General features: G+C 41.0%; 1 protein-coding gene across 1 annotated transcript; it reads right to left on the bottom strand.

The window, feature by feature from the left end:
• Positions 1-1,793: 1,793 nt before the first annotated feature.
• Positions 1,794-23,487, bottom strand: LOC139719834 (integrator complex subunit 5-like). The gene is made up of 20 exons (XM_071631220.1): positions 23,357-23,487; positions 22,080-22,284; positions 21,246-21,349; positions 19,965-20,073; positions 19,371-19,509; positions 18,324-18,522; positions 16,777-16,891; positions 15,087-15,334; positions 14,367-14,536; positions 13,252-13,360; positions 11,824-11,934; positions 10,664-10,928; positions 9,109-9,227; positions 7,968-8,204; positions 7,032-7,282; positions 6,200-6,270; positions 5,416-5,564; positions 4,436-4,540; positions 3,328-3,400; positions 1,794-1,900 (listed from the first exon to the last, which is right to left on the bottom strand). The coding sequence occupies exons 1-20, from the start codon at positions 23,375-23,377 to the stop codon at positions 1,794-1,796; spliced, it is 2,907 nt and encodes a 968-aa protein (XP_071487321.1). The 5' UTR covers positions 23,378-23,487.
• Between the last annotated feature and the right edge of the window lie 1,971 nt (positions 23,488-25,458).

Here is a 25,458-nt window from a genome sequence, read left to right as displayed (position 1 = left end):
CCCTGTAAATATCAACCTGGAGTCATTCATTCACCTTATTTTGTCATTGAAAAATATTATATTTTGTGTGTTGTGTTTAGTTGCCTATTATATCATAACCACTTTCTTTTTATCATCGTTTATCATTATACTATGTTTGCAGAAGGGATGAATGGAGAGTGTGGAATGTTTTTTTCATTAAAATATCGAGGAACATTGTTTTTCTCATCTTGCCGAGAAACATGAAGTTGTGTGTACATGCTTGTGGTTTGTTCTGGAGATTTTGATTGGAGTGTTGTGATTAATCAACTGAAGGCTCTTGATGTGACGATGGTGTGTTATTACATGCACATATAGATATACGCTCTATATGTATATAGATACATGTATAATGCTCCATTCATTGAATATTGAAAGCTATTCAAATCCACTGTAGACAAAATAAAGTTAGTTCAGTTTTCCATGGTATAATATGTATAAGAGCGTATTATGCTCTTCTTTCTAATGAATAGTTTAAAAAAAAAGCAACAAATCATGCCTCTGGCATTCTTTTTGGCAGAAGCATGAAAACAACAACAACAACAACAAAAACTGCCTTGATAATTATGAGGAATTAAGAAAAAAAAAATACTCTTGAGGATATTGTCATACAGGAAAACAAAAACACTAATAACTGCCATGTATCTTAACAAATATTTATTCATGATGCATAACAAAATATGATTACTTACAGCACAAGTATGCATGAAAATTTACATGAACTTTCAAAACTCGGGACACTGTTGCACATGTTTATAGCATGCCCATGATGTTCCATAATGTAGAACTAGATGTCCGGCTCAGAAAATGAATCATCAAATGTTTCATTTTTTTCCCCCTACATTTTTATCCCCCCCCCCCCCCCCCCCCCCCAAAAAAAAAAGAGAGAAAGAACAGAATGTTTTCCATACATAGACAAAGGAAGTCAACTTCCCCCCCTCCCCCCATGAGCTTTTAACATGCTTATCCACAATTCCATGTTTCAACCCCCCTACCATGGCGGTAGAGTTGCCATCTTGACCTGTTGAAGGAACTGAACGGAACGTCACTGACGATGAAAGACCAGAAATCAAACATGAATCCCCAGTGAAAGCCCCCCCTTCCCGAAGAATTCTTCCATTTGCCTTGGGTGGGCAGTGTTTCTGAAAACCACCAAAATTTTGCCAGATTTTTCTTCCAAAATCTTGCACTTGTATTTAGTTGGACTTTGTATTTACACATTATGCAAAGTAAAGGTAGATATGATGTCTTATCTGAAGGTTTTGTCTCTCTTATTGGTTGGGTTTTGATTAAACAACTGGAACAATGGAAAAAATAATGAGGTTTTTTTGGCACACGATTAACTGTGAACATCATCCCCACCCCCCCATCCCCCCCCCCCCCAAAAAAAAGAAACAAACAAATGAACAAACCCCGAACAAAACTGCCCAGAAAATGTTCGGATTCACCGGTGTTGGCATTCACAGAGCAGATTTATAAAAGTGGGGTTAAGAGTTCATGGATGTTTGGTGAATCCATACTGGGAAAGATACGCATGCACAACACAGCACTGCAACGTGTAGCCTCGTCTGTGTACTGGTTGGTGTATATGTATCACACTTGGGATCACGCAGTACTTTTCCCATCTCCTCCTAATCCATGGGAAGTTAGTAAACACAAATGGCGTCAGTTCCTGTGTTTCTGCTGTGTTTGGCGAGAGTCCGTTGAGAGTCGGTCTCCGAGGGCGCTGTCGTCATCGTCCTCCTCTCGAGGAAGGCCTGCTGCGAGCGAGACTCTCAGCTCTGTGCGGGCAAGGGGAACAGGCTGGTGTAGAGGAGCCCGAATTTGTGGATGTTGCGGTGGACAAGGCTCCTCACGATCTCGGCATACGTAGCCACCAGCTCTACACGTGTGTGTGTGAGACAGAGAGAGCACATGGATAGACATTGGTAGGTAATTCAGGAATTGAAGCAAACTAACATTATTACTGTGCTTTTGTAAAGCTCAATGAAAAAGCAATGCTACACTTTACTATATCCCAATTTTTGCCAACCCTCCCTGCCTCCCCCAAGCTGAGATAATGCATCACATTGTTACGAGCCGTAACATTATCAGTATTAAGAAGCAAAAATATTCCTCCTATACGAGGGTTAAATGTTTGCATCCATCGCATTTGACAATTTTGAGTAGCAAATAATCTCAGCGACACCTTTTTACTTTTCCCCTTTCTCTTCCAGCAAGATTTAGCCTGCAATATCGTGATGATTTGCACCATGCTGGAAAATTTCAGTGCATTCTTATTTGTGAAAATAGAGCATGTGAATGACTGCCCTCCGTATAAATGCGGGACACAATTTGAAATGAAGAACTGAAAAATGCAGTGACTTGCGCAGTTGCTAAATACTGCAATTTTCAAACAAGATAGCTCTCTTAATCTTCTCATACTGTTTGCACACGTTGACAAGCTTATATCTTATACAGAGAAAACCTACAATCACTGCATGACCACATCTCATTGAAACTTTTCCTCTTGTTTGCTTGCATGTTTGAGACTCTTGCATGAACTGCCAATCTACATTCGCATCTCATGAGAGTACAACCCAGTTCTGCGAAGACGGTAATGGGACCCTCTGGATTTCTGATTTTTTTTCCCCCCCTTTTTTTGATAATTGAAAATTGCATATCACATACAAAACAATCCAAACAATCTAACAATGATAGACATCTGTAAGATTAATCTGTTACGAAACCTGAAAATCTCATTCCACTTCTCAGTACAACTAAAGCAGATAGAAATGTAGTATGGCTTCCATTCCAAGACCATCCACTATTATGTCCATCTGGTTGTCACATTTTGGACTAAAAATAGCATGCATCAAAATCTGGCGAAGTTTCACATATTGGGTTTCACAGATTACCATTAGCGGCTTCTGAAATTACACATTGTCCTTCCGATGAAAATCCAGCGAAGGCCGAAAAAAAAAGGTCTATAGGCCAGTTTAAGAGGCTTACAATTGATGGTCGCGATATGATATGAACTCATTATGGACATTCCTCATCTTTCAGTTCATTTTGAAATGGTCATGAAAATAAAGGAACGTACGGCCACAATTCATGACAAAGATGTTGGTCAAGAAATAATGCCATCGTATGTACTTTGCAGAAATTTGACATTAGAAATAAAAGTAACAAGAATGAAGTGACCTTTGGCGTGCAAGTCAACAGCGAAACCTCCTCTCATCACGCAATCATTGATATCTCCCACAAGAATAAGACCCATCATTTGCATTACATCCCGTCCTTGTTTCTGCTGCGCAAAGAATGCCTCACCTTGCGGAAACGTCCTGGATGGCTGCCCATGCTCGTCGACTTCTATAAACACCTCGGCTATAGGCGGGTTATCCTAATTGGGAGAAAACAGAAACGAGGTGTCACAAATTTGTGAATCCCTCTCGGAGATGCAGATCATATTAAGACTACCAGCTGTGTTTAACTGTTTTTTATGGGATTCCAACTTTCACAGTTACTTGCAACATTTGTGTAAAAGTAATAGCTTGGGCTTGATAAAAATCTATCAATATCATACAAAGCAAAAGAATGACTATTGTCTGTGCATAGTGTAGAGCTTACACACACACAAAGAGACCAAAAAAAAAAAAAGAGATGTCGGTGGAAAAAGATGAAAAAACACACAAGGCAAACAAACACGCAGAAAAACAAATATACAGGCAACAAACACACATTTCATGGCATTCATACATGTGCACACACGCTAAGACAATGGGGAGAAATGTAGACAGACGCGAATACACATGAACATTACAAAACATGACAAACGCACAAAAAAAAAAACATATGTTGATGGAATATGTCACAGAATGGTTTTCACACAATCTACACATAACACACACACAAAGACAGACACATGGAGAAAAAAAAAACAACCTCAAAATAATGTATTCACTCAGACATGCAGAACGATCAACTGACAAAACAGTCAAAGCATCAACAGATTGACAGACAGACAGACTAAATGAGATTTTGACGTACTGACAAGATAAGACAACTCCAAACGACCAAGAACAGGACATATACCATGTAACAGATGATGGAGGAGCAAATACCATCATAAAAATCAACAGGTTGACAGGCAGAGATACAAAATGACAAACCAAACATTCACACAGAAAGACAGATACATACATACTGTAAAGCCAGAAGCATTTGTATCATGAATCTTTCGCGAAATGGAGCCAACAGACTTTTTTGCAGCATAAAACTTTTTGGAAGTTGCCACTGGCATTCAATGCATTGTGCAGGAAAAAAAAGACGACAAAATGTTCGAGTGTATTCTACTTTTGAGAATCACGGTTCCTCACAACATTCACAACAGTTTCATGCATGTGAAGATTTCTGGTCTTACAGTACGTGAACTCACCCTGAGAAAGGCCCAGATGTTATCGAGGAGGACGTAGACCTCCCTCGGTGTGAGTGAGACGAAGATGAGATGACACTGATTCAGGGGCGGGGGGATAAAGCCAGCCTGAGATAGGAAGATGAAAGGAGGTTCTCTTCAATCCTTGCAGGAAACACACCCGAAATGACATTGACATATTGGTCGCCATGTTATTAGGTATGGTAGAGTATTGGTTGAGCTGAGAATTTAGCTCTTCAACTCTTTGTGAGATACTTGGAAACCCTTTATAAAATTGCAACTGATTGACAAATTGCCCTACATTGACAGAAATAAGCACCGAATTGATCAGTGTTTCAGTAGTAGCCATGATAAAAAATCATGGACGTACGTACTCGATCAGGATTCGAACATACCACCTCCTGATATCCGGATAGGCGTCATCTCCACTAGACCATCGAGCTTCCACCCAACAGCAAGTGTTGGTTCTAATCCTTGTAGCATGCAGCGGGTACTGCGTAATTATTCAAATTCACAAAATTCTTCCATCACGGTGTTTTTACTGCAACTGATTGACAAACGACGTAATAATAATTACGCAGTACCCGCTGCATGCTATAGAATAGGATTAGTAAACCTTTCACTAGGAGTGACACCAGGATTCGAAATGACCTTTTCTACAAAAAAAAAATTATGACCAGTTCATCAAAAATGTTTAACCTTCCACGAGAGGTCACGCCAGGAATGAAACTATGTCCTGAACTCTTAAAGTACAATTACTGCCTCATTCACACATGTGCAAACTTTCACAAAATTTGTCAATGTTGATATAAAATTATCTACTGTCACACAAGGTCATAGAAGATTCTTTAATACGAACTATGCAAGACAGAAAAAAGAAAAGCCCCAAATGAATATAAGATAGCTCTTTCCAAAAATTACAATATCAATCAACCCAGTTCAGAAGGGAAAACTAATCAACTGTCCCCAATATACGGTCTTACCAGGTTCATACAGTGGACGATTCGGCAGGTGATGTGGAGGTGGGTCTTGGAGTCCCTGGCCAAGCCGTGCCTGGAGGACTCCCAGTAGGAGATGAGCGTTGCCATGACGCTGGACATGATGCCCATGCAGTAGCACAGGGCCGGCTTGGCTGGAGAATGGTCAGTGCATGATAGCAGGGAGATAAAGAAAAGAAAAAAACCCTTGACTGACTGGATGTACCATACTCAATTTATCCCAAAGAGAGTAGTATCACAATAAATCATTTTGAAAACGGTCCACCACCTTCTGCAATATCTGTTCTTAGATATCTTGATGGTGGAAGCATACATTTGAAACCTTTTTATTTGCTGGAGGGTTGTTGGGTGCTCTTTTTTTTTTAGCCATGTGAGCACAGCATTACGCAGCTCAGGCAACAATTTTCTTTTAAATTGCAAAATTGAAGCCACTGTAAGATTGAATGGTGTCTTTAACCTGTTAAGTCCTAAGTATACTGTATACGCCATATATTTCGCGAGTCTAAATTTTCGCGAATCGGAACTTCCCGATGATTTTGCAAGTGGTTAAATTCGCGATCGTGTAGTCCTGTACCCAATGGAGAAATGTATACGCGTACGTCACATTCATAGCTTGATCAGAGTCAATATTTTTGTGTGTCTTTAATATCGTGAATAGCACCTGACGCCGCGAAAATAAAAACCTCGTGAAATGTCTATGGGAAATGCATGTTATAGCAAAATCAGCTCATCCCCAGCTGCTTAAGAAAAGACAGCAAACAATACTCACCCTTGGCGACAATCTCCAGGATGTCCCACAGGAATGGATACTGATCCATCTTCTTCTTGATGCTCAGGTTTCTGCGATCGGATTCAATGAATATTTTACCGATTACATCTGGGATGTGTCACGTGCATGGAAATTATTCATTTCACACAAATGTTATGTAAACGCACACAACGTTAATCAGCCGCTTCTCTTTCTCTCTCCACTGTCTATTCATCTATCTATTGACTGATATCCCTATATGCCTATCTATCTCTCTCTCATTGACTGTTACATCAATCTTTCTTTCCATCTACCTTCCTATCTAGATTGAATTTTTGTACTTTTATTTTACATATTCAATTCTACTAGCCTATCTTCCATTTAATCTTTGCATCAATCTATCCATTTTCTATCTTTCTGTCTACCTATCTAGCTATGTAATAATTTTTGTATCTATCAATGAATGAATGATTGAATGAACTAATGGATGGATGGATGGATGGATGGATCAATGGATGGATGGACCGACCGACTGACCGACTGACCGACCAACCAACCAACCAATCAATCTATTTGAATACTAATTCGTCGATCTATCTTTCTATCCTTCTATCTATCTTTCTCTATCTCTATCTCTTTCTCTCACACATACATAACTTGATGCCAAGAGGAAATGGCCATAACCCATTGTTTACTCTGTCCAAGCTAATAATCTGCAGGTTGACAGGAAGTCTATTCAGCAAACAAGCAACAAAAGTGGTGCTAATAATACAGGACAGGTGCATCGATATATAAGACATATCTTTTATCAGCAAAGAACACCACGCCCAGCTACAAAGGGGCGCCCTTGTACCGTTCGATCGTGTGCTTGACCATCTCCTCGTCCGGCCAGCCCTCGTCCTCGTGGCTCACATCAGGGCAGACGATGTCAACGAGGATGGTGGCCAGGAGCTTGGCCGTTGCCTTGGCGATGGGCCCCGGCGGTGGTGCAGCCGCCATCGAGGTGGCGGCGGCCGGGCTCCTCGCGTCGCCAGCGTCGGGGACGACGTGAGCGCAGGAAGTGATGGCCGCTACCAGCTGCCGCGAATTTGTGAGCCTCGTCTCCTCCTGAATGGGTTTACATCACAATCAGAATATATTACCGGTCTAAATTTGAGGAATATGATCTCCCTACCATAGATACCGTTCTCTTTAAAGCCTTGACCCTTCTCAGCATATGCAGCACAGTGTGGTGTCTTGGCACCACAAATAGTGTTACAAATAATTGTCTCCAAGGCAACGCTTACTCTACCAGCTAACAACTTTGGAGTTAATGCACTCTGGATAAAAAGCAATGGGTCAGTCGATTATTGACTATCATTTACAATTGACTATCATTTACAATTGTTACAACTGTACCTGATTTGGTATATTTTGCTTGCAATTTCACTGATTCTAACACTGAAGAAAACAGCAAAGCTCTAAATGGCCATAACACTATGAAACAGCACAGCTCTAAATGGCCATGGATGGTAATATCTATAAGGGAGAAGTCATTTGCACACACACAAAGAAACAACATCTTCACATCACCACTGGCACATGACATTACACTGCATGAGGATGCACAGCTCAAAAATGTGTCTGATATGAGCTATGCTATTGAGCTACTACTTTCCTTTAACCCCATACTCGATGGTAATATCTCATAGTACAAAATCCTGATATGGCATTCACACAAAATCCAGAGATTATTGTGCATGATAACAAAAATAATCAGACTTTCCCTTTTCAAAATTTTCCTACCTACCATATCCGATGTGCTCTCGGTGGGTTCCGGTTTCATCCGAGCCCCCTGGCCGATGATCCCAGAATGGAAGACGGTCGACGCCCCCCGCGGCACTGTGAGGGAACCAAAGAAATCCTGGTTGTGCTTCAGCAGGTACAGGGAGGAGTTGGTCGACGGACCCCCGCTAGAAGTCTGTGGGTGGGACTGAGACCATGCCTGAGAGTGCTTGCTGGCGTTGGCGAAGAGGTGTGCGTGGTGCTGTCGTCGGGTGGCAACAGAAGCATGAGAAACTACCATTAGAACCTGCTGGGTGTGACTATTGAGGCTTCAAGGTCTTGAATCGGTTGCTGCCTGCCTTTGTGTTTGTACAATTCACATTTATGACACGCATGCTTTTCTGTGATGTAGATATCTTCTTCTTCTTTCCTACTTCTCCTACCAAAATAGTGCCTCATCTCTTTCTTTAAAAAGAGAACAATAACACTGAGCAAAACAACAGACAGACAAACAGACAAAAAAAAAAAGACAGACAGTGAGTATGAAAGAAAGAAACAAGCAAAGCTGGTACATTGCTGTACCAGCAGTGTCCTATAAGTCTTGCGGCACAATAAGGGTTAATCCAGTCAAACGGTATGAAACACACCATGTGTCTTTATCAAAGGGATGGTATAGTATTGGCTAAGGTGAGAATTCAGCTGCAGGGTTTAATTTATGACATATGGATTTCAGAAACCACTCTATGAAATGTTAAAGGCCATACAATTCTAAGGGGAATTGAAAGATTTTTTGATGAAAATCGGTTTTGAAATGACTGATATCCAAAAAACAAGGTAAAACAAAGAGATCCTAATAAAAGTTGTGGCCTGTCACATTTTATTAAGATCACTTAATTTGATATTTCAGCCATTGCGATATCTCAGTCATCAAATAAACTGTGAATTCCTCTAAAAATTACACATTCTTTTATATTTCACAAGAGGTTTCACATGATCTCACAAACACACAAACACACAAAGGTGGAAACCTGCAGGCACATCTATGTAAACAAAAACTGTACCATCCCTGTAACAGGTAGAAAATCTGCACTTGGTGGATGGTACGACACTGGGAGTAGAATGGCAGATCCACAAAGGAGCATACACCATACATACACTATACACACCTTCTGCACAGCACTCTGGAGCAGCACCCTGAGGATGATGGTCTGGGCAGTTGGGTTGGCGCTCAGGAAGGTCAAGTACTCTGCGCAGGATCGCATCATTTGGAGCCGCTCCAGGGTGTCTGGGGAGTGATGTGATGAACACAAAAAACATACTTAAAGGACAAGTTCACCTTCATATACATGTGGATTAAAGGACAAGTCCACCTTCATATACATAAGGATTGAGAGAATGCAGCAATATTAGTAGAACACATCAGTGAAAGTTTGAGGAAAATTGACCAATCCGTTCAAAAGTTACGAATATTTTAAGTATCTGCATAGTCACTGCTGGATGAGAAGACTACTACAGTGTATGATGTCATATGCGTACAACCATATAAAGAAAATAAAAAGAGAATTTCACAAAACTTGACTTTTTTAATAAAGTGCACATTTCCTCGACTTGTTACTGACATATGTTAAGGGTAATGTTATTCCCCCTGCCTTCTGAAAGAGAGAAGTCAAGTGTTCTTTTGTTTTGCGAGAAAAGTGAAAATATGTTGAATTTTCTTTATTCTTTCTTTATATTGTTGTACTCATGTGACATCACAAGCTATAGTAGTCTTCTCATCCAGCCTTGAGTGAGCAGAAACTTCAAAAATTCATAACTTTTGAACGGATTGTCCGATTTTCCTCAAACTCTTAATGATGTGCTCTACTAATATTGCTGCATTCACTCAACCCACATGTCTGTGAAGGTGAACTTGTCCTTTAATAATCATTACAAACTTCTCTGGTCTCTCATTGCAAAGTCATGATGGCAAGATGCTGTCCACACTGATGATCATAACAATATGGCAATGATAAATGGTTACAATGATGTCACTGACTATGAGAAATATCCAAGGGGTATGAAAAGTCAGAGCAGAAATCAGAGAAACGTCAGGGAAGAAGTTTAAGGAAGAGCAGTCAGACGAGGAGGAGTCGTCTGAGGAGGAGGAGGAGGAAGAAGATGTGGAGGAAAAGGAGGAGGAAGAGGAAGAGGAAGAACAGGAGGAGGAGGAAGAGTTGGAGTCGGATGAGGAGGAGCAGTCAGAGGAGTCATGGGAGGAGGAAGCGTCGTTGGAGGAGTCAAGGGGTTGTCGGTTGGAGGACTAGGAGTTACAGCCAGAGTTGCCGTCGTTAGAGTTGTCGGAGGCCATAGTTATGGCACAAAGAAAGGAAAAATAACAACAACGTATGCATTTATTTGAAAAAAAAAGGAGGTTCACATTTCACAAACCTGCTTATGACATTGCTTACCATTGTCAAACAATTTCTGACACTATTCAAATTCATTAAATTCTTCCGTCGATTATTTACGTCGATGTAGGGCAATTTGTCAATCAGTTGCAATTTCTGACACTTCTTTAAGTTCACAGTGTCATCACTGCATTTAACTGTGGTTCCACAGATTGATGTTTATCAGGATTTTCTTTCTTCTTTTTTTGCCCCCTCCCCCCTTCTCTCTACCTCATACTTCCAGCACTTTTCCTGCAAAGGAGCAGCATGAAACCCTTTCTATCATTCTTCTCACCTTCCCTCTGCATAGCCGTGAAGAAGAACTCCACCGACGACTGGCACAGACACAGCAAGGTGGCGCTGTCAATCACCGGCGGCAGACCAATCAGCTTCAGCAGCTCCACCGTACGGGCGGCCACGCCCACGTCGCCGTGGTGAAGCTGACTGGCAATCATCCGCAGGTGGGCCGTGAGGTGGGTGCAGAGGACGGCTGGGGTGTCGGTCTTGCTGCTGGACTTGAACGCCAGGAGTTTTGTCAGATTTGTCAGGAGCTGTAAGGTCTTTAAGTGTGATAAAATATGAGAAAAAAGAAAACATCATACAAGACCTATCAAACTTGGTAGATTGACTTTAAAGAACTAAAAATATGAATTTCTGAACAGCTTGCCATCTAATATAACATTTGATCAATTACTACATGATCGTATATCTGTATGATTCTAAGAGTGAATGACGGAAATCATGAAGGATATCAGCCCTATTGACCAGATGTTAATGTGAACTTAAGTTCTGGCTAAGCTGTGACAGTTTCAATGAGAATTTTTGTTTTTGCACTGTTTTGTTTCCATTCTTTGTCTATTACTTTTGGGTTTAGCTAAAGGTATCAAACACAAACTATTGAACTCTGAGAGCGCAGACCTCCGCCAAGCAGCTACGTACTTTCCACCGTGATCTTGTTCTTCCATAGAGATCAGTGATTTCCACCCACTGAAAAATCGCCTGATTTCCCAATATAGAAGCCTTTGTTACACTCATAAACCCTCCGATGCGCGGCGCGTCTCGCCCTAGCAGAAACTAGAGAACGCACTTTAGTGCGCGCATGCAAACCTCAAATATGCGCAGCCTGAACTCCCAAGTTCATTGACCCTTCCAGCCAAAATATCAGAAATCCTTCATAAATTCCCCCAAAATTCTCGGATCAGTACCAAAAGTTAATTGTTTGTTACTTGTGTCATTCTCAACCTTTCCTGCAAGTTTCATCCCAATCCGTTTACTACTTTTTGAGTTATTTTGCACACGGACAAACTAACTAACTAACTAAAAAACAAACAAATGGTAACAAAAACATAACCTCCCCCCTTGGCGGAGGTAATAACCTGCAACATTTACACATCAACTGCAGTCACAAGATTTTTTTAAACAACAACAACAATCCCAGCACAAGGTCTGACATACCTGAGTTGGGTTTGTTCGCTGAAGCTGGCTGACTGATTTATGTATGGTCGCCGGGAGGATTGTGGGATAGCTAGTTTCCATTTCAGACAGGATTCTCATGTACAGGCCGATCTGTGTTCAGGTTGGGGGGGAAAAAAAACAAACAATGAAAAAGAAACACATCAGGGTAAGAGATGCAGAGTGTCAAACTTTCTCTGATACAATGATGATGAAGAATATAAGGTGAATGCACTGACACAGCCAGACACACTTTGATTGATATACTGTAAAAGTGGTTTCTTTCGCGTACAGAAACTTTCGTGGTTTCCATCGGTGCGGACTTTTTCGTGTGTGTTTAAATTCGCCGTCGGTAATGATAACGTTGTACAAGCGACGAGTTCAAAACATTTTCGCGTGATGTTAAACTTGCGGTTCAACCTCAAAGCGTGAAAAGCGCGAAAAGCGCGAAAATAAAACCACCGCGAAAGAAACCACTTTTACAGTAGCAGAGTATGTAGAGTAAGTCTATTCTTGAGACTCTGAGTTCTGACAATTTTGAATATTTACCTCCCAATCTCCTCTTCATTGAAGTGCCATCTTTCTTCACAAGGATTCCTTGAGCAATGCTTAATTACCCTTTGTATGCCATGGTCTTTGGACAGTGTGTATAATGCTATGATGTTTCTATGCTAATCGGCAATCAAAGCAAACAAAAGATTACGGCTTGGATTATAATAGGAATATTATTGGAACAAAATGTGAGTCTGAACATATAATGCCACATTTTGCATCCTTGTTTTTCAAGGAGAGATTGTTTTCTAATTTGTGACACAGTAAACTCATCGCTCCTGGTTTGTAGGTGTGTGATGTTGCCAGCATCAAGCAGTGGTATGGATCAATCAAGTTGACAGAAACTTTGAGATGAAATGAATAAAAAAATATGAAATAAAAAAATATAAAACAACTAAACAACCTCTGCATGTCTGTGTGTGAAGTATTGAGGTAAAACTGATTTATATTATGAATAAATCATTACAGTGAATAAATGTTGACCAGTATATAAGGGATGAGAAGGATGAATAGAGCTCCTGCAACATCTAAAAACAAGCAAACAAAAACAAAAACAAAAACAAATCCATGACGTTTAAATGGTTAAGACTTTAAAATTTTGACACCATTACAGCAACATTATATAAACATGTAATTGCAGTATTTATTAATAAATGTTTTTATATCAGATTTGAAATTGGAAAAAGAGGTTGCTGTGAGTTTGACAAACTTGCACAATTTCAATACCATCATTCTGCATGACTTTTGCAAGACTTTTTGTTCATGTTGAATGCTTTCATAAGTTATCCAGGCCTGTGAAGAAGTTTGTAAATGGCCACGATTTTCTAGGTTTTCAACAAGTGCTGTTAATCCCAGTTAATCCCAGTTTACAGGTCTCACCTTGGATGGATCTGACTCGTTGATGAGGATGAAGCTGAGAATGTCGGAGGCGCAGGACTCGCCGGACTGGACAGCGATGAGGGAGAGGATTCTCTGAAGCCAGCTGACCCTGGTCAATGGACACACACAGGAGGGGGAAAATTATTTGTGAAGCAGTAGCAGCAGGGACTCCATCAGTCAAGAATGAACGTGAGTGTGGCGTCCCAGTCGTTGTCTGCTCGTTTGTAACAACTTAGCTTGTGGCTAAACGGACCTATGGCCGATTGACCATCTCCCATCACATAGGTCACACCTTTGTATGATCTGTGGTCCTTTGGAATGGATGCCCTCTTTCTGCAGAGAGATGTCTTTGTGGTTTGTAAATGATTCTCATCAAACACACAAGATTTCTGCCACTGACAGTCATTATCAAACGAGTGTACTGATAGGATACGGAGGGCTTATTCGTTGTTCTGCCACATTGGACACATTGGATCAGCATACATAGTTTGATCCTTGCGGGCCATGATGTGGGAAAAAAGCAGTGAATAATTCTCATGCCCTAAAATATCAAACTTCTAAACACTTTCCACAGCAAAGAACAGTCATGTGACTGAAGCAGTGGCACACAACACAGCAGATCTGCAAAAAATGTGGGCAAAGGTCGATAATTATAATGAACGTTAGAACCATTTAAATGTCTAGTGGGTTCTGCAGCTCACATGCCATGACCACCCAATCAAAACTGTCATACAATGATCACATGATTCTAATGACCCTAGAGTTGACCTCATCATTAAGTCTACAACACGGAAAACAGCACTCCCTTGATTATCAATCTACTGAGGTGTCTGAACTAGTCCAAACTGCTTTTCTATCCTGTGAGTGTGACTAGTACTGTAGGAAACATTACAAGTAATACTATATGCACTTTACAGGCATGGGGTAAAGAGATTTGGTGGTGATGTCTTGGTAAAACCATCACTGAGAACGATCATTCAAAAATAACTGGCTGCTCAGTCAATCTAATGAATATATATAATACATGAAATCAGGATCATTTTGTTTGTAGTTAGTAAAAATCTACAAGCATGGATTCTTCTAGTATGATTTCTTCTTTTTTTTTTTGCACCAACCTTCTTCCCTGGGAGCTGATGATATCCTCACACAGCAGCGAGGTGTGCTTCCGGAGTTCGCTGAGGAAGGGGATGTTACCAGTCTCCTGGCTGACCTGGGGCGTGGCCAGTAGAGATAGGTTGCCGGACTGGCTGTAGGCTGACCGCTGTAGGTCCAGCAGGAGCAGATCCTGAGAGAAGAAAAAGAAGAAATAATGACCAGAATGGCAACAAACACAGGATTGCTATTCTAATTTGTGATCATTACACCAAGTTCAGAGAAGAGCACATCCTCTGCCACGCTCTCTTTGCTGACCCGATTACCACTGATGTCCTACCATTAATTGTGTGTGTGCTCATCCTCTCAAGGTCTATACAAATTTCATGCAACTGAAGTTTTTAGGAAGATTTGAGAATTTAGCCATGTGCTAATAAACAAAGCTCGAGAAATTTCTGCCATGTGCCTGCAGAAATAAACTAGGTTTCATCAAATCACACATGCAGATTTTCTTTGACAAGTTGGGTCACAAAAAAGAAGACACTGACTTTATAAATACCCTTCCCCCTTTAAAAAAAAGAGAACTTTCCCCATTTGACTTTTCATATAAAGCAATGTCTGTGTAAACTATATTTATATGTTTTTTCGTCAGTCTGGACATCTGTCTGTTTGTATGTTTATCTTTCACCACAAGAACTCACAAGATTGAATGACAAGACACACTGACAGAGGGGTCGCCTTACCAGGATCAGAGCACAGGTGTCTCGAACCAGCTGATTGACCTTTGCCCCCTCCCTGGCCTCTTCCACCACTGACCCCGCAGGCCGGCCGTCGCAGGCGGTGTCGAGGAGGAAGAGGAGGAGGTTGAAGGCCCCGCTCCCGGACCGGCAGATGAGGTGGATGATGAGGCGTAGCAGGGTCTCCCGGTCTCGCTTAAGGACCGCCGAGTCCCGGAACTGCTCTGAGATCTTGTTCAGGACCTCCGGAGTCACTGCGAGCAAGAGAGAGGAGGGTAGAGATGGAGCAGGTGTTGTTGGGGTCACAGTTTGGAATGTTCTCATCCCTTCAATACTGTATACACTGAATATTTTGCAAGTTTTTATCTTTCGTGAATTTCGCAAGTCAGGTGCTATTCGCGAATTTAAGGACGTGAAAATATTGACTGTGATATTGACATGAATGTAACATGCAAAGTATATTTCTACATTCAGTACTGAACTCCTCGATCATGAATTTAACCACTCGAGGAAGTGTCGGGGAGTCCTGATTCGCGAAAATTAAGACTCGTTAAATATACGACATGCACAGTAACTTTAAAAAAAAAAATAAACAAAGAAGAATATTTCATAGTGGCTTCTTTAGGGCATCCTGAGTTGACTTTGATGCATCTTACCTGGAATTACAGTGAAAAATATGTATCTGTATATGATGATGATCCACAGCATTTGTATGGCGCCATATATCTGTTATAGAAACATTCAAAGGCACAGACTCCTCCCAGACAGTTAGCAATTGAATGCCCGGTCAAAAATGTGAGTTTTGAGGAGGCTTTGAAGTGATCAAGTTTGTCAATTTCAAAGAGGAAAGATGGGAGGGAGTTCCACAGGCGAGGAGCAATAGAGGAAAATGCCCGGTCTCCGTGACCCCTTGAGATGTGTGATGGGCACCTGGAGAGTAAGGTCAGATGAACGAAGGCCAGGGCGAGGCTGCCGTATACATCATCTATCTGGCTAGCCTAATTTTTCACGAATTGGGACTTCCCAACGATTTTGTGAGTGGTTAAATTTGCAATCATGGAGTACAGCAATGGATGGAGATATGTACACATACACGTCGCATTCACATCAGGATCAGAATTGATATTTTGGCTTATTTTAAAATTTGCAAATAGGGCCGACTTGCAAAATTCGCAAAAATAAAAACCCTGCATAATATATGGCATATACAGTAATATATGAATACATATATTGCCAACATTTCTTGCATAATCATAAAACTCATAGGAAATACTGCGTGTGAGACATCACAACTCTTGACAAAGACAGATTCATTTGGCGTGTACATGAGCTCCAACTGATGTTCATTTTGCAGTTGGAAATGTCTGATTTCTCTCACAGATTCGTAAATCTGTTGTATCTGTTTTACTGCATGAAATCATGGCGTATGTAGTATATGTTTCTCAGATAAAAAGTTGTTTTTGAGTATACAATCTCTTCTCAAAAAATAAAAGTTACTGTTTTTCTGATGGACAAATAACATTCACTACAGTTGAAGGTCACTTCCCTCCTCACAGACTAGCTGGGCAGATTTGCATCGATAGAATTAATCATAAATTTAGTATTCCTCCTCAATTTCAGGCCTTTCAAATCTGTCATGAGCTAGCCGACAGACGCTCCTAATAATCTCATAAAGAATATAGTGATGTCATCTTACATGCTTGGACAAAGTCTGTGGTGATGATCTTTAGGAGGGTGGATGACATGGTGGCCAGCTGGAGCAAGAAGGGCACAGTGAACACATCATGGTCCTTCTTGCTATCAAGGCTCTCCTGCACAACCAAAGGCATAGACAAATACAAATCATGTATGATATTAACATTATTCAACCCTTTTATCTGTTATGATCATTTTTCATGAGTGTTGACACAAATGATCTGATCATATCTTCATGGGTCTCAAAAATAAAATGACTTCATGTGCAACAGTCTATGATTTTAACATGAAAAAATGCACATAATTATGGTTCGTGAATACATATCATTTCTTATAATACATGTACTGCTGTCACTAAGTTAACAAATGCATTATGCCACACCACTTGTGAGGATTAAACATTTTCTTCTTATCAACTGAACTTCTTTAAAGTGGTACCAGTAAGACATTAAAAGTCATAGACTGTGGTTTTGATGCAAAACAAAATGGTACCTCACTACCTGACTTTACAGCTCATTTTGAAACAAAATGCAGGGCAGGAATAGATTCTTTTAGGGTCTACAGGTGGAATATGAATAGATTCTTTTAGGATCTAAGGGTGGAATATGAATAGATTCTTTTAGGATCTACGGGTGGAATATGATCCAACAAAATGGCACATTGCAATATCAACAGTGTTTTAAATGATGAACAGTGGTAAAATCACGAGATCTTTCTCTCCGTGTCTCCATCATAGTTCAGTTTGGTGAACAACTGTGAAAAGATATCATCCAGGGTTCCCACAGAAATTTGAAAACAGAATTCCATGACTTTTCCATGACTTTTCCATGACTAAATTGCTGCTTTCCATGACTTCCTTTCTGGCACGGTTTCCAAAATCAGACACGTTATGATGGCCTCCACCTCCCCTCACAGCCATCCGTTCCATCCACTATCTTACTCATGACATGTACATCTATTATCATTAGTATATGTCCTGGGAGTTATGTAGAATTTGGGATGTCACAAAACTGGGAGAAATGGAAATCATGAACGCCAGTTATAAGCAGAGTATGATCACAGAGTATGAGAGTTGCGAGACACGACAAACTGGAAAGCTGCCATAGCCAAGAGGTAAATGCAATTCCATGACTTTTCACAAATTTTCCAAATTCCCTGACTTTCCACGACCACAAATTTTTCCAGGATTTTCCAGGATTTTCCATGACTGTGGGAACCCTGATCATCATAACTAGGAAAGAATTGTATCTGTGAACACTGAGACAACATCCAGGCCCCAGCACAAGGATGCAGTTAAAATTCATATTCTATCAACACTAAACAATTTGTGTATACGAAATTACCTCCCTAACCATTCAAATTACCACTGTCATAGTTACCACTCTCATGAATGCCATCAAATAGAATAAATGACAAACAGATTCATGTGGGAAATGTTTTCTATGGGGAAAATCATCATTTTAATATAATAAGCTAATAAAATGATAATAAGGGGGTGGTGGTCCAAATTTTCTTGAAGGAAGAAAAAAAAAAGGATGGACACTATACCTGGAAGAGATCCAGCAGAGCTCTACGGATGTCCTGAGAGTGCTGGGCAGTCAGGTGACCCAGGATGCCCACCACCGACGCCACCTTGGGCACTTTGGTCTCCGTGGCGACCAGCTGGCCCTCCAGCGACTGGCTGGCGCAGAAGTCCTTCAGGCCGCAGGAGAGGACGCGGGTGATGATGGTGGTGGGGAAACAGGAGCTGGGATGGATTGGTTGAAAAGAGAGATGATGATTGATTTTCTTTTAACCCGTTGAGGACAAGCCGATTTGGCTATAACACGCATTTCCCATATCCACCTGCTCGAGTATACTCAGGACTAGTCTTCAATGAGTTAAGAATAAATCATTAACAACATTGAGAGCTCCTTACCTTACTCAACAAAGTAGAATGTAAACCAAAAGTACACAGCCTTTGTGAGTTACTCACATTTTAATGGCTATGCAAAATTTGTAATTGTGCAAAGTTACTGTATAGGTGGTTATTTTTGCGAGGGTTTAATTTTCGCGAATTTTGCGAATCACAGTTGGATCGCGAAATTAACAACACGCGAAAATGTCGCCATACACTAGAGTAACAATACATGCAATAGAGCGTTGGTGTCAATTCGCGAAATGAACATCTCGCGAAAATGTCTGTCACCTTCTAATTCGCCAAAATATCTGTACGTGAAAATAACAGCTCATACAGTATATCACATTTTGGTGCAAGGTACATATTGATCTTTTATCATAATGAAATAAACCCATGCTGTATGTCCTATGAGTAAACACTATCACTACAAAAAAGAAAAGAAAAAATGAAGCAATATTCAGAAGGAATGTAGCAGTATTTTACACTGTCACAAATACAAATCAAAGAATTTTGCACAATTTCTAAAACACAGTTGTGTCATGCTTGGCTGCAATAGTCACAAACACAAATCAAAGAAGTGTAGATATTTTGAAGCATAGTTGTGCCCTGTAAGACACCCCAATTAGTAAAGTTACATATGTGACAGCGAGGGATGGGGGTGGCGAAGGGGGTGGGGAGGGTTGGGGGTCACTCACCCAATATGAGCCACAACCCAGTCGAAGTGAGGAGAGTGCTGAACCGAGGTGTTGAGGAGGGCATCCACACAGTGGTCTGGGCAGGAGGAGCTCATGGCCCCAATGCAGCTGGTGGCGAGGTCCATGATGGTCCTCGTGGCTATACATTAAAAAGGAAAAGTTATCATTTGTTGTGGTTGCTTTTTTTTTACAAATAGAATACTGTATTTGGCACATATTTTACAGGGTTTGCATTTTTACTAGTTGGGTGCTATTTGCGAATTTAACAACACATGAACTAATTAGCTCTGATCCTGGCGTGAATGCATGTGCATGCATACATGTACTGGTACACAGTGCATGAACAAGGTGTGTGATAATTTAAGCACTCCAAGACTACAAATTCAACCACTTGCCATTATTGTCCGGAAGTCCCGATTCACAAAAACTTAAACTTGCTAAATATATGGCATGTATATATTGTAATTCAATAGCAGTTAAGGTGCTTATTGAGGCTGAATGGACTGGGGATTTCCCCCATCAAAAAAAAAAAATTACTGAATACCAACTACTATTACTATACAATGGAAACTTGGCAGGGGTGTGGTAAAGTACCTTTGCAAGTCATCCACAGCTGTAGGAGTTCATTCAGGCTGGACGGGTGGGGGACTCCCCTCCTGTTGGCATAGTTACTGCTGATTTGTCCCAGGAGAGCAATGGACCACTGCAGAGTGACACAAAAATTAGAAATCGTTGAGAACATCTTTGTGATTTACTGTATTTCAAACAGGAAATACAATCTTTTATCATGATACATCTTTCTTTGTGATGTAAATATAGTTTCCAAGATTAACAGACATGACAGAGCTTCATATGTCTCTCTATCTCTTTTCACACACAAAAAAGGAGGGGGAAAAAGGGTTGCACAATTAAATATACAGTTGAACCTCTCGTATCCGGACAAGTCGGGACCGGGGCTCATCCGGATAAGGGATTTGGCCGGATACGGGAGACTCAATGCTTTATACATGTACATATACACAATAATACTGATGTAGCCCATTGTAGTACCACATGTAGTAATGTGTATACCGCAACCTTTTCATTGTTACAATCAGTAACAGACCCCAAAATAGAGGTTCGTGTTTGCAAGAATGAAATCATTTTCTTTTATAAATTCTTGGGATGATTTACCTAAATAATTATTAAGAAATGTATCAAGTAGAACTTGAAAATAAACGGTACGAGTCGACGAAACTACGCTTCAAAATTCGATCATCATGTTGGAAGTAATATGTAATTCATTTGTGTTTGTGTAGGAGTTCTCAAGGAGTTGGGAATCCCCCTTTCCTCCCGTAATTATTTTTAAAAAAATCACGGCGAGATTGCGTCCGTATAATAGAGAGATCCGGATAAAGGGAGGCCAGATAAGAGAGGTTCAACTGTACATGCACTCAAAGACTTTTGTTAAATTTGATCATACAAACAACATAAACATTTACAGGTATTGAGCTAGATTTAATGAGAACTGCCATCACTTAAGATGTAGAGAGCTCCTCTTCTGTGAAAAAAAAAAAGAAGACAAAATATGTGCAATGGACATATCCTGCAATACTGTAAGTAATGCCCCATCAATGATACAGTTAGAAAATCTCCCAGTAACACTGAAGGCATATGACATTCCTTTTGGGAACAAGATCAACACTGTCAAACAGTCACTTCCTATCCCTGATAGTAATGACTAGAAATGAAGGGAAACCAATCTGTTTTAAGTTTTTACAGAAAACTTATCCTTCGCTCTGCTTGTCTTCTTGGTTAGCACGCCATTGAATGCAGGTATGGCAGAAACATTGATTGTTACTTAATTCTCTGGATGGCAAGATTTGCACGACTCACAGTGGAGAGGATGGGAGCCCATGCAGTGGGGCTGTTTTCAATCAGTTTCTTCAGAACACCATAGATGTCCTCAATCAACTCATCCAGCTGCAGTCCCATGCTTGCTGAAATAGAGAAATGAATGCAAAATATGGACAAAGGCATCAAATTATGCATTTTCTTATGTACACTCTTACAATCCATGAATTAAAAAGTTTGAACACATTGGGAAAATAAAAAAGAATGTATAGAATAGGTTTGTTTTTCTCTACACTCAGTTAATCCCAAGTAAAAAGAAAGTCTGTCGAAACAGTGTGTTTACTGGGAAAGTGAGTTTTCTCTCCCCTTTCCTATCACAAGCATAAGAGGAAGAAAAATGCTGCCCAAACATCTCTTAATTCATAGAAATCAAATCTAAATCTTGTAAAGTAAAAACTGTGACACCCATCTTTCTCTTGATTTTGAGCCTTGGGAAACAACTTAGAACCTAGTAGAAGGTAGCCTATAATCTAAGCTGAGGGTGCAGCTACAAGTATGGTCTTTACTGTCACGCTAAACGTCTGATGCGGTGAGACTATTGTCTTCGCAAAACAATACGTCTGATCTGATACGGTGAGACTATGAACAGTGGATGCACGCGAAGCATCCACCGCCTATATCTACTCGTCTTGCTTTAGTCGAGCGGTGGATGCTTCCACAGTTCGTAGTCTCGTCCCATCAGATGCATCGCTTAGTAAAGACAATAATCTCACCGCATCAGACGTTTAGCGTAACACCAAAGACAATAGCTGCATCCTCTGCCTAGATTATAGACTAAGTAGAAGGCTGTCTGAGTACACTGTTATTTCTGCCTACATGCATTCTCTCCTTCCAGCTCGTAGAGGTAGAGGTTGACACTCTCATCAAAGATGTGGCAGAGGAAGTCAAGTACCGCCGTCCGCGCAGCCGGCAAGGTTTGCAGGAGGTGGAGGGCACATCGCGCGTGCTCTTCGCTGCTAAGCTTTCGGCCATGGCGAGCGTCGACCCCTTTCACGAATGTGCGAACGTTAAAGAGGATTTCCTGTCAACACAAACAGATAAGTTGAAAACAGATGTGAGCAAAGTACTGTGACAGCCTATACCTTTATAAGGGGGGGGGGGGGGGTACAAAGGATACCAGAAACTCAAACATTAAACCTCTTCGTCCCTAGACCCCATCATATCAGTGATACATTCACATGACATGGATGGACAAGCATTAGAATTGTATTTGTATTTTTTACCATCATTCACATGCATAACTATCGAATCGAAGGTTTTCAGAATGCTGTTCACCCTCCCAAGTCCTGTTTTTTGTGAATATGCATAAATGAATTTTGAGTACCAAGGGCAAGGGGCAAGGTTATTAACCACCCAGAGCAGAGCTATCTATATATTTACCACAGAGCGTCAAGCCTACTCCAATACACAATTGATTGGTATATGAGCACCAAAGGTCAAATGTAAGACACTTTTTCTCATAGAATTCATTATATTCATTATTCATTGTCCAAAAGTTTCTGATAACACACAATTTTAAACGTAGCCTAGGAGCCGGGTGTGTGTAGGTAGTGGCGTTGATGTATTTTTGTTATCAACTGCGCGACAAACAAGGATGTCAAGTTCAAAAAATTCTTATGAGTGAGATTTTCATGACTCGGCATCTCGGCGAGCGAATGTGCGCACAAGCGAGGGTGTGGGAGGGGTCCCCCCCCCCCCTGGCCTCCCACGGTAGGGAGCTTTTTCAAATTTTAGCTCTTAAATGGTGTGATCAGGTGCATACTTAAGTGACTATTTTTTTACTTATTTTGAAAGACAAAAGGAAAATATACCTTCAATTGTAACTATCACTTTAATCCTTTGAGCTATGCTCCTTATTATCATGGGCCCCAAACTGCAGACTTTGCCCGATGCGTGAGAAAAATGGGTGCCATGCGTGAGATCATGAGACGACCCCTAAATGCTGGAGTCTCACTCAGAATGCGTGAGACTTGGTAGCTCTGGACAAAGTGGTGTGACCGTTGATGATTATTGGTAGATGCAAGCAAGTCGCGAGTTGTACTCGTACACATAAAGAATATAAACTTACAATATTCTACAACACATTGCAATACCTGAACTTCGGCAGTTTCCATCTTTCTTTCTTTTCTGTCTTTCCAGGAATGGTAGCAAACCACCAGACCACTGGTTCTGTGTTTCGAATCAGACAATAACACTTGTTTAGACTCCAAATGAAAGTGTTCGCTAGATGTTTCGCCACTTTCAGCTGACAGATGCGAGAGAGCAGCTTGCAGTTTGCACACTGTCTGTCTTTTGGGTAGTGCGAGGTGCCTACGTTCTACGCCGCACCCTCCTCGTGGGTAATCGCCAGCGAGACGGTGTGAGCAGCGGACGCATGGCCCCGCAGGCGTGTTTTTTTTAGACGGCGCAGATTGGGGAAACTAAAAATCTATCGGGGACCCTATCCCTAAACCTAACCCTAATCCTAATCCTAACCCTAACCATCAAACCCTAACCCTAACCCTAACCCTAACCCTAACCCTAACCCCAACCCTAACCCTAACCCTAACCATAACCAAAAACCCTAACCCAACGTTTTTCTCATAGGTTTAACACGCGCCATGCCCCAATCTGTGCCGTCTTTAAAAAAAACGCGCCCCGCAGTCTCAGTAGTGAACAATACACGTACAATACACAGCAGACACGATGATCACCGTTCTCCACCTCAGAACTCCAACCTGTCAGAGATGCAATTTATTTTTTATTTTCTAGATTTAAAAAAAAACCAAAAATTTCAAATAACATTATTACTGTATAAAAGTACATACGACTCTCTCAAATTTTAAATATTTTTCATTAGGCTTTGAATGTGTTTAAATCACTGGACTGTAGTGAACAGTACGAGTATACATTTTATCACGTTAAATTGGCAACATCTCGGCAGACGAAAGAAAATTTTCTCACTACTTTGCTCATTAGCCTGTAAGCTCTTCGATGCAGACTGCACAACGGGGGGAATGCTTTGCCAGTTTATTAATGTACAAAATGTATCTAATCTTGAATATTTTATTGTTTTGTCGCCTAACAATGTGATAACAAGCTGCTCAAAGCATGGGTACTTATCCTAATCACGGTACAATTGTACTAAATCCAGGGACCGCGTAATGGTGGTGGTGGGGGTATGGGGGGGGGGGGGGGGGCTTGTCTTCAAAACATGAGATAAAGTTTCAATTCAGATATACCTCGTCCTCCTTTATACGTATAGGACCTATAGACCTTATTATCTCATGTGTCCTCTAACTTTTGTAAAGGAGAACTTTTCATGTCAGAGTGTCTTCATTTTACTCTTTAGGCCTAGGGCCTATATATATCTATATCACAATCAACACAAAAATGAGTAACGTATAGCAGTGATCGAGTTTTCATTTCTCCTCTTATCTTCAAGAAACTATTGCATCGGTATACCGACCGACTGCGGTAAAATATACAAAACAAATTACACGTACTAAGTAAATTGTCGTGTCACAATGTACATTCATAAAACACACTGCAGCCGCTGATCTGGTGGGGGGGGGGGGGGGGGGAGAGGCCGGGGGTTGTCTCACCAGTGACTTCAGCTCACCACCGTACATGGTGGTGCTGCACTTCTTCTGATTGGCAACGTCAACTCTGCATGTTTTGTGTCGGCTACCTTCAAACTTTACCAGCCTGCGCTGCCTCTCCGCTGTTCATCGATTTCGGGTCTTGGTAACAGAACGCCGACTTCCTAGGGTCGCATGTTTGTGTTGTGTACACCTTTGTGTTACAGTTACCGATGTGCTGCCAATCAATACCACCCCGCTCTTCGTCCGGACCTCGGACTTCTCTAGGCGGTAGTACTAGTAGGCCAGCGCCACAGGCGAGTCTATCCAGTTTGTCTTTGTAGCGAAGGAAGGACGAGCGGTGTCATTTGAAAGGGGACAGAAAAGACCACATTGAACGGGAAGGATTATCCCCTCTTTTAGCTTGGCAAACACAGACATCTTTCAGCAGAGTTACGGTACGTTTCAACCATCTAATTTATCCAATTCATTTCCCTTTTGGTTCTAAAGTTGTACACCTGTACTCGTAGCGTAGTTTAACTATTAATTAAAAGTGTAACAGTTATTTGCTGAACATATACACGAATACTGGTAAACCACAATTTATAGGCAATCTACTTTCCCATTGTAACGTG

This window comes from Diadema antillarum, unplaced genomic scaffold, assembly GCF_040938485.1.
Source record: "Diadema antillarum isolate AM-2024a unplaced genomic scaffold, OU_Dant_1.0 scf00000115, whole genome shotgun sequence".
In the NCBI taxonomy this organism is placed as follows: Eukaryota; Metazoa; Echinodermata; class Echinoidea; order Diadematoida; family Diadematidae; genus Diadema; species Diadema antillarum.
Note: the sequence above shows the minus strand (reverse complement) of the source record. Positions and strands in the feature narration are given on the sequence as shown.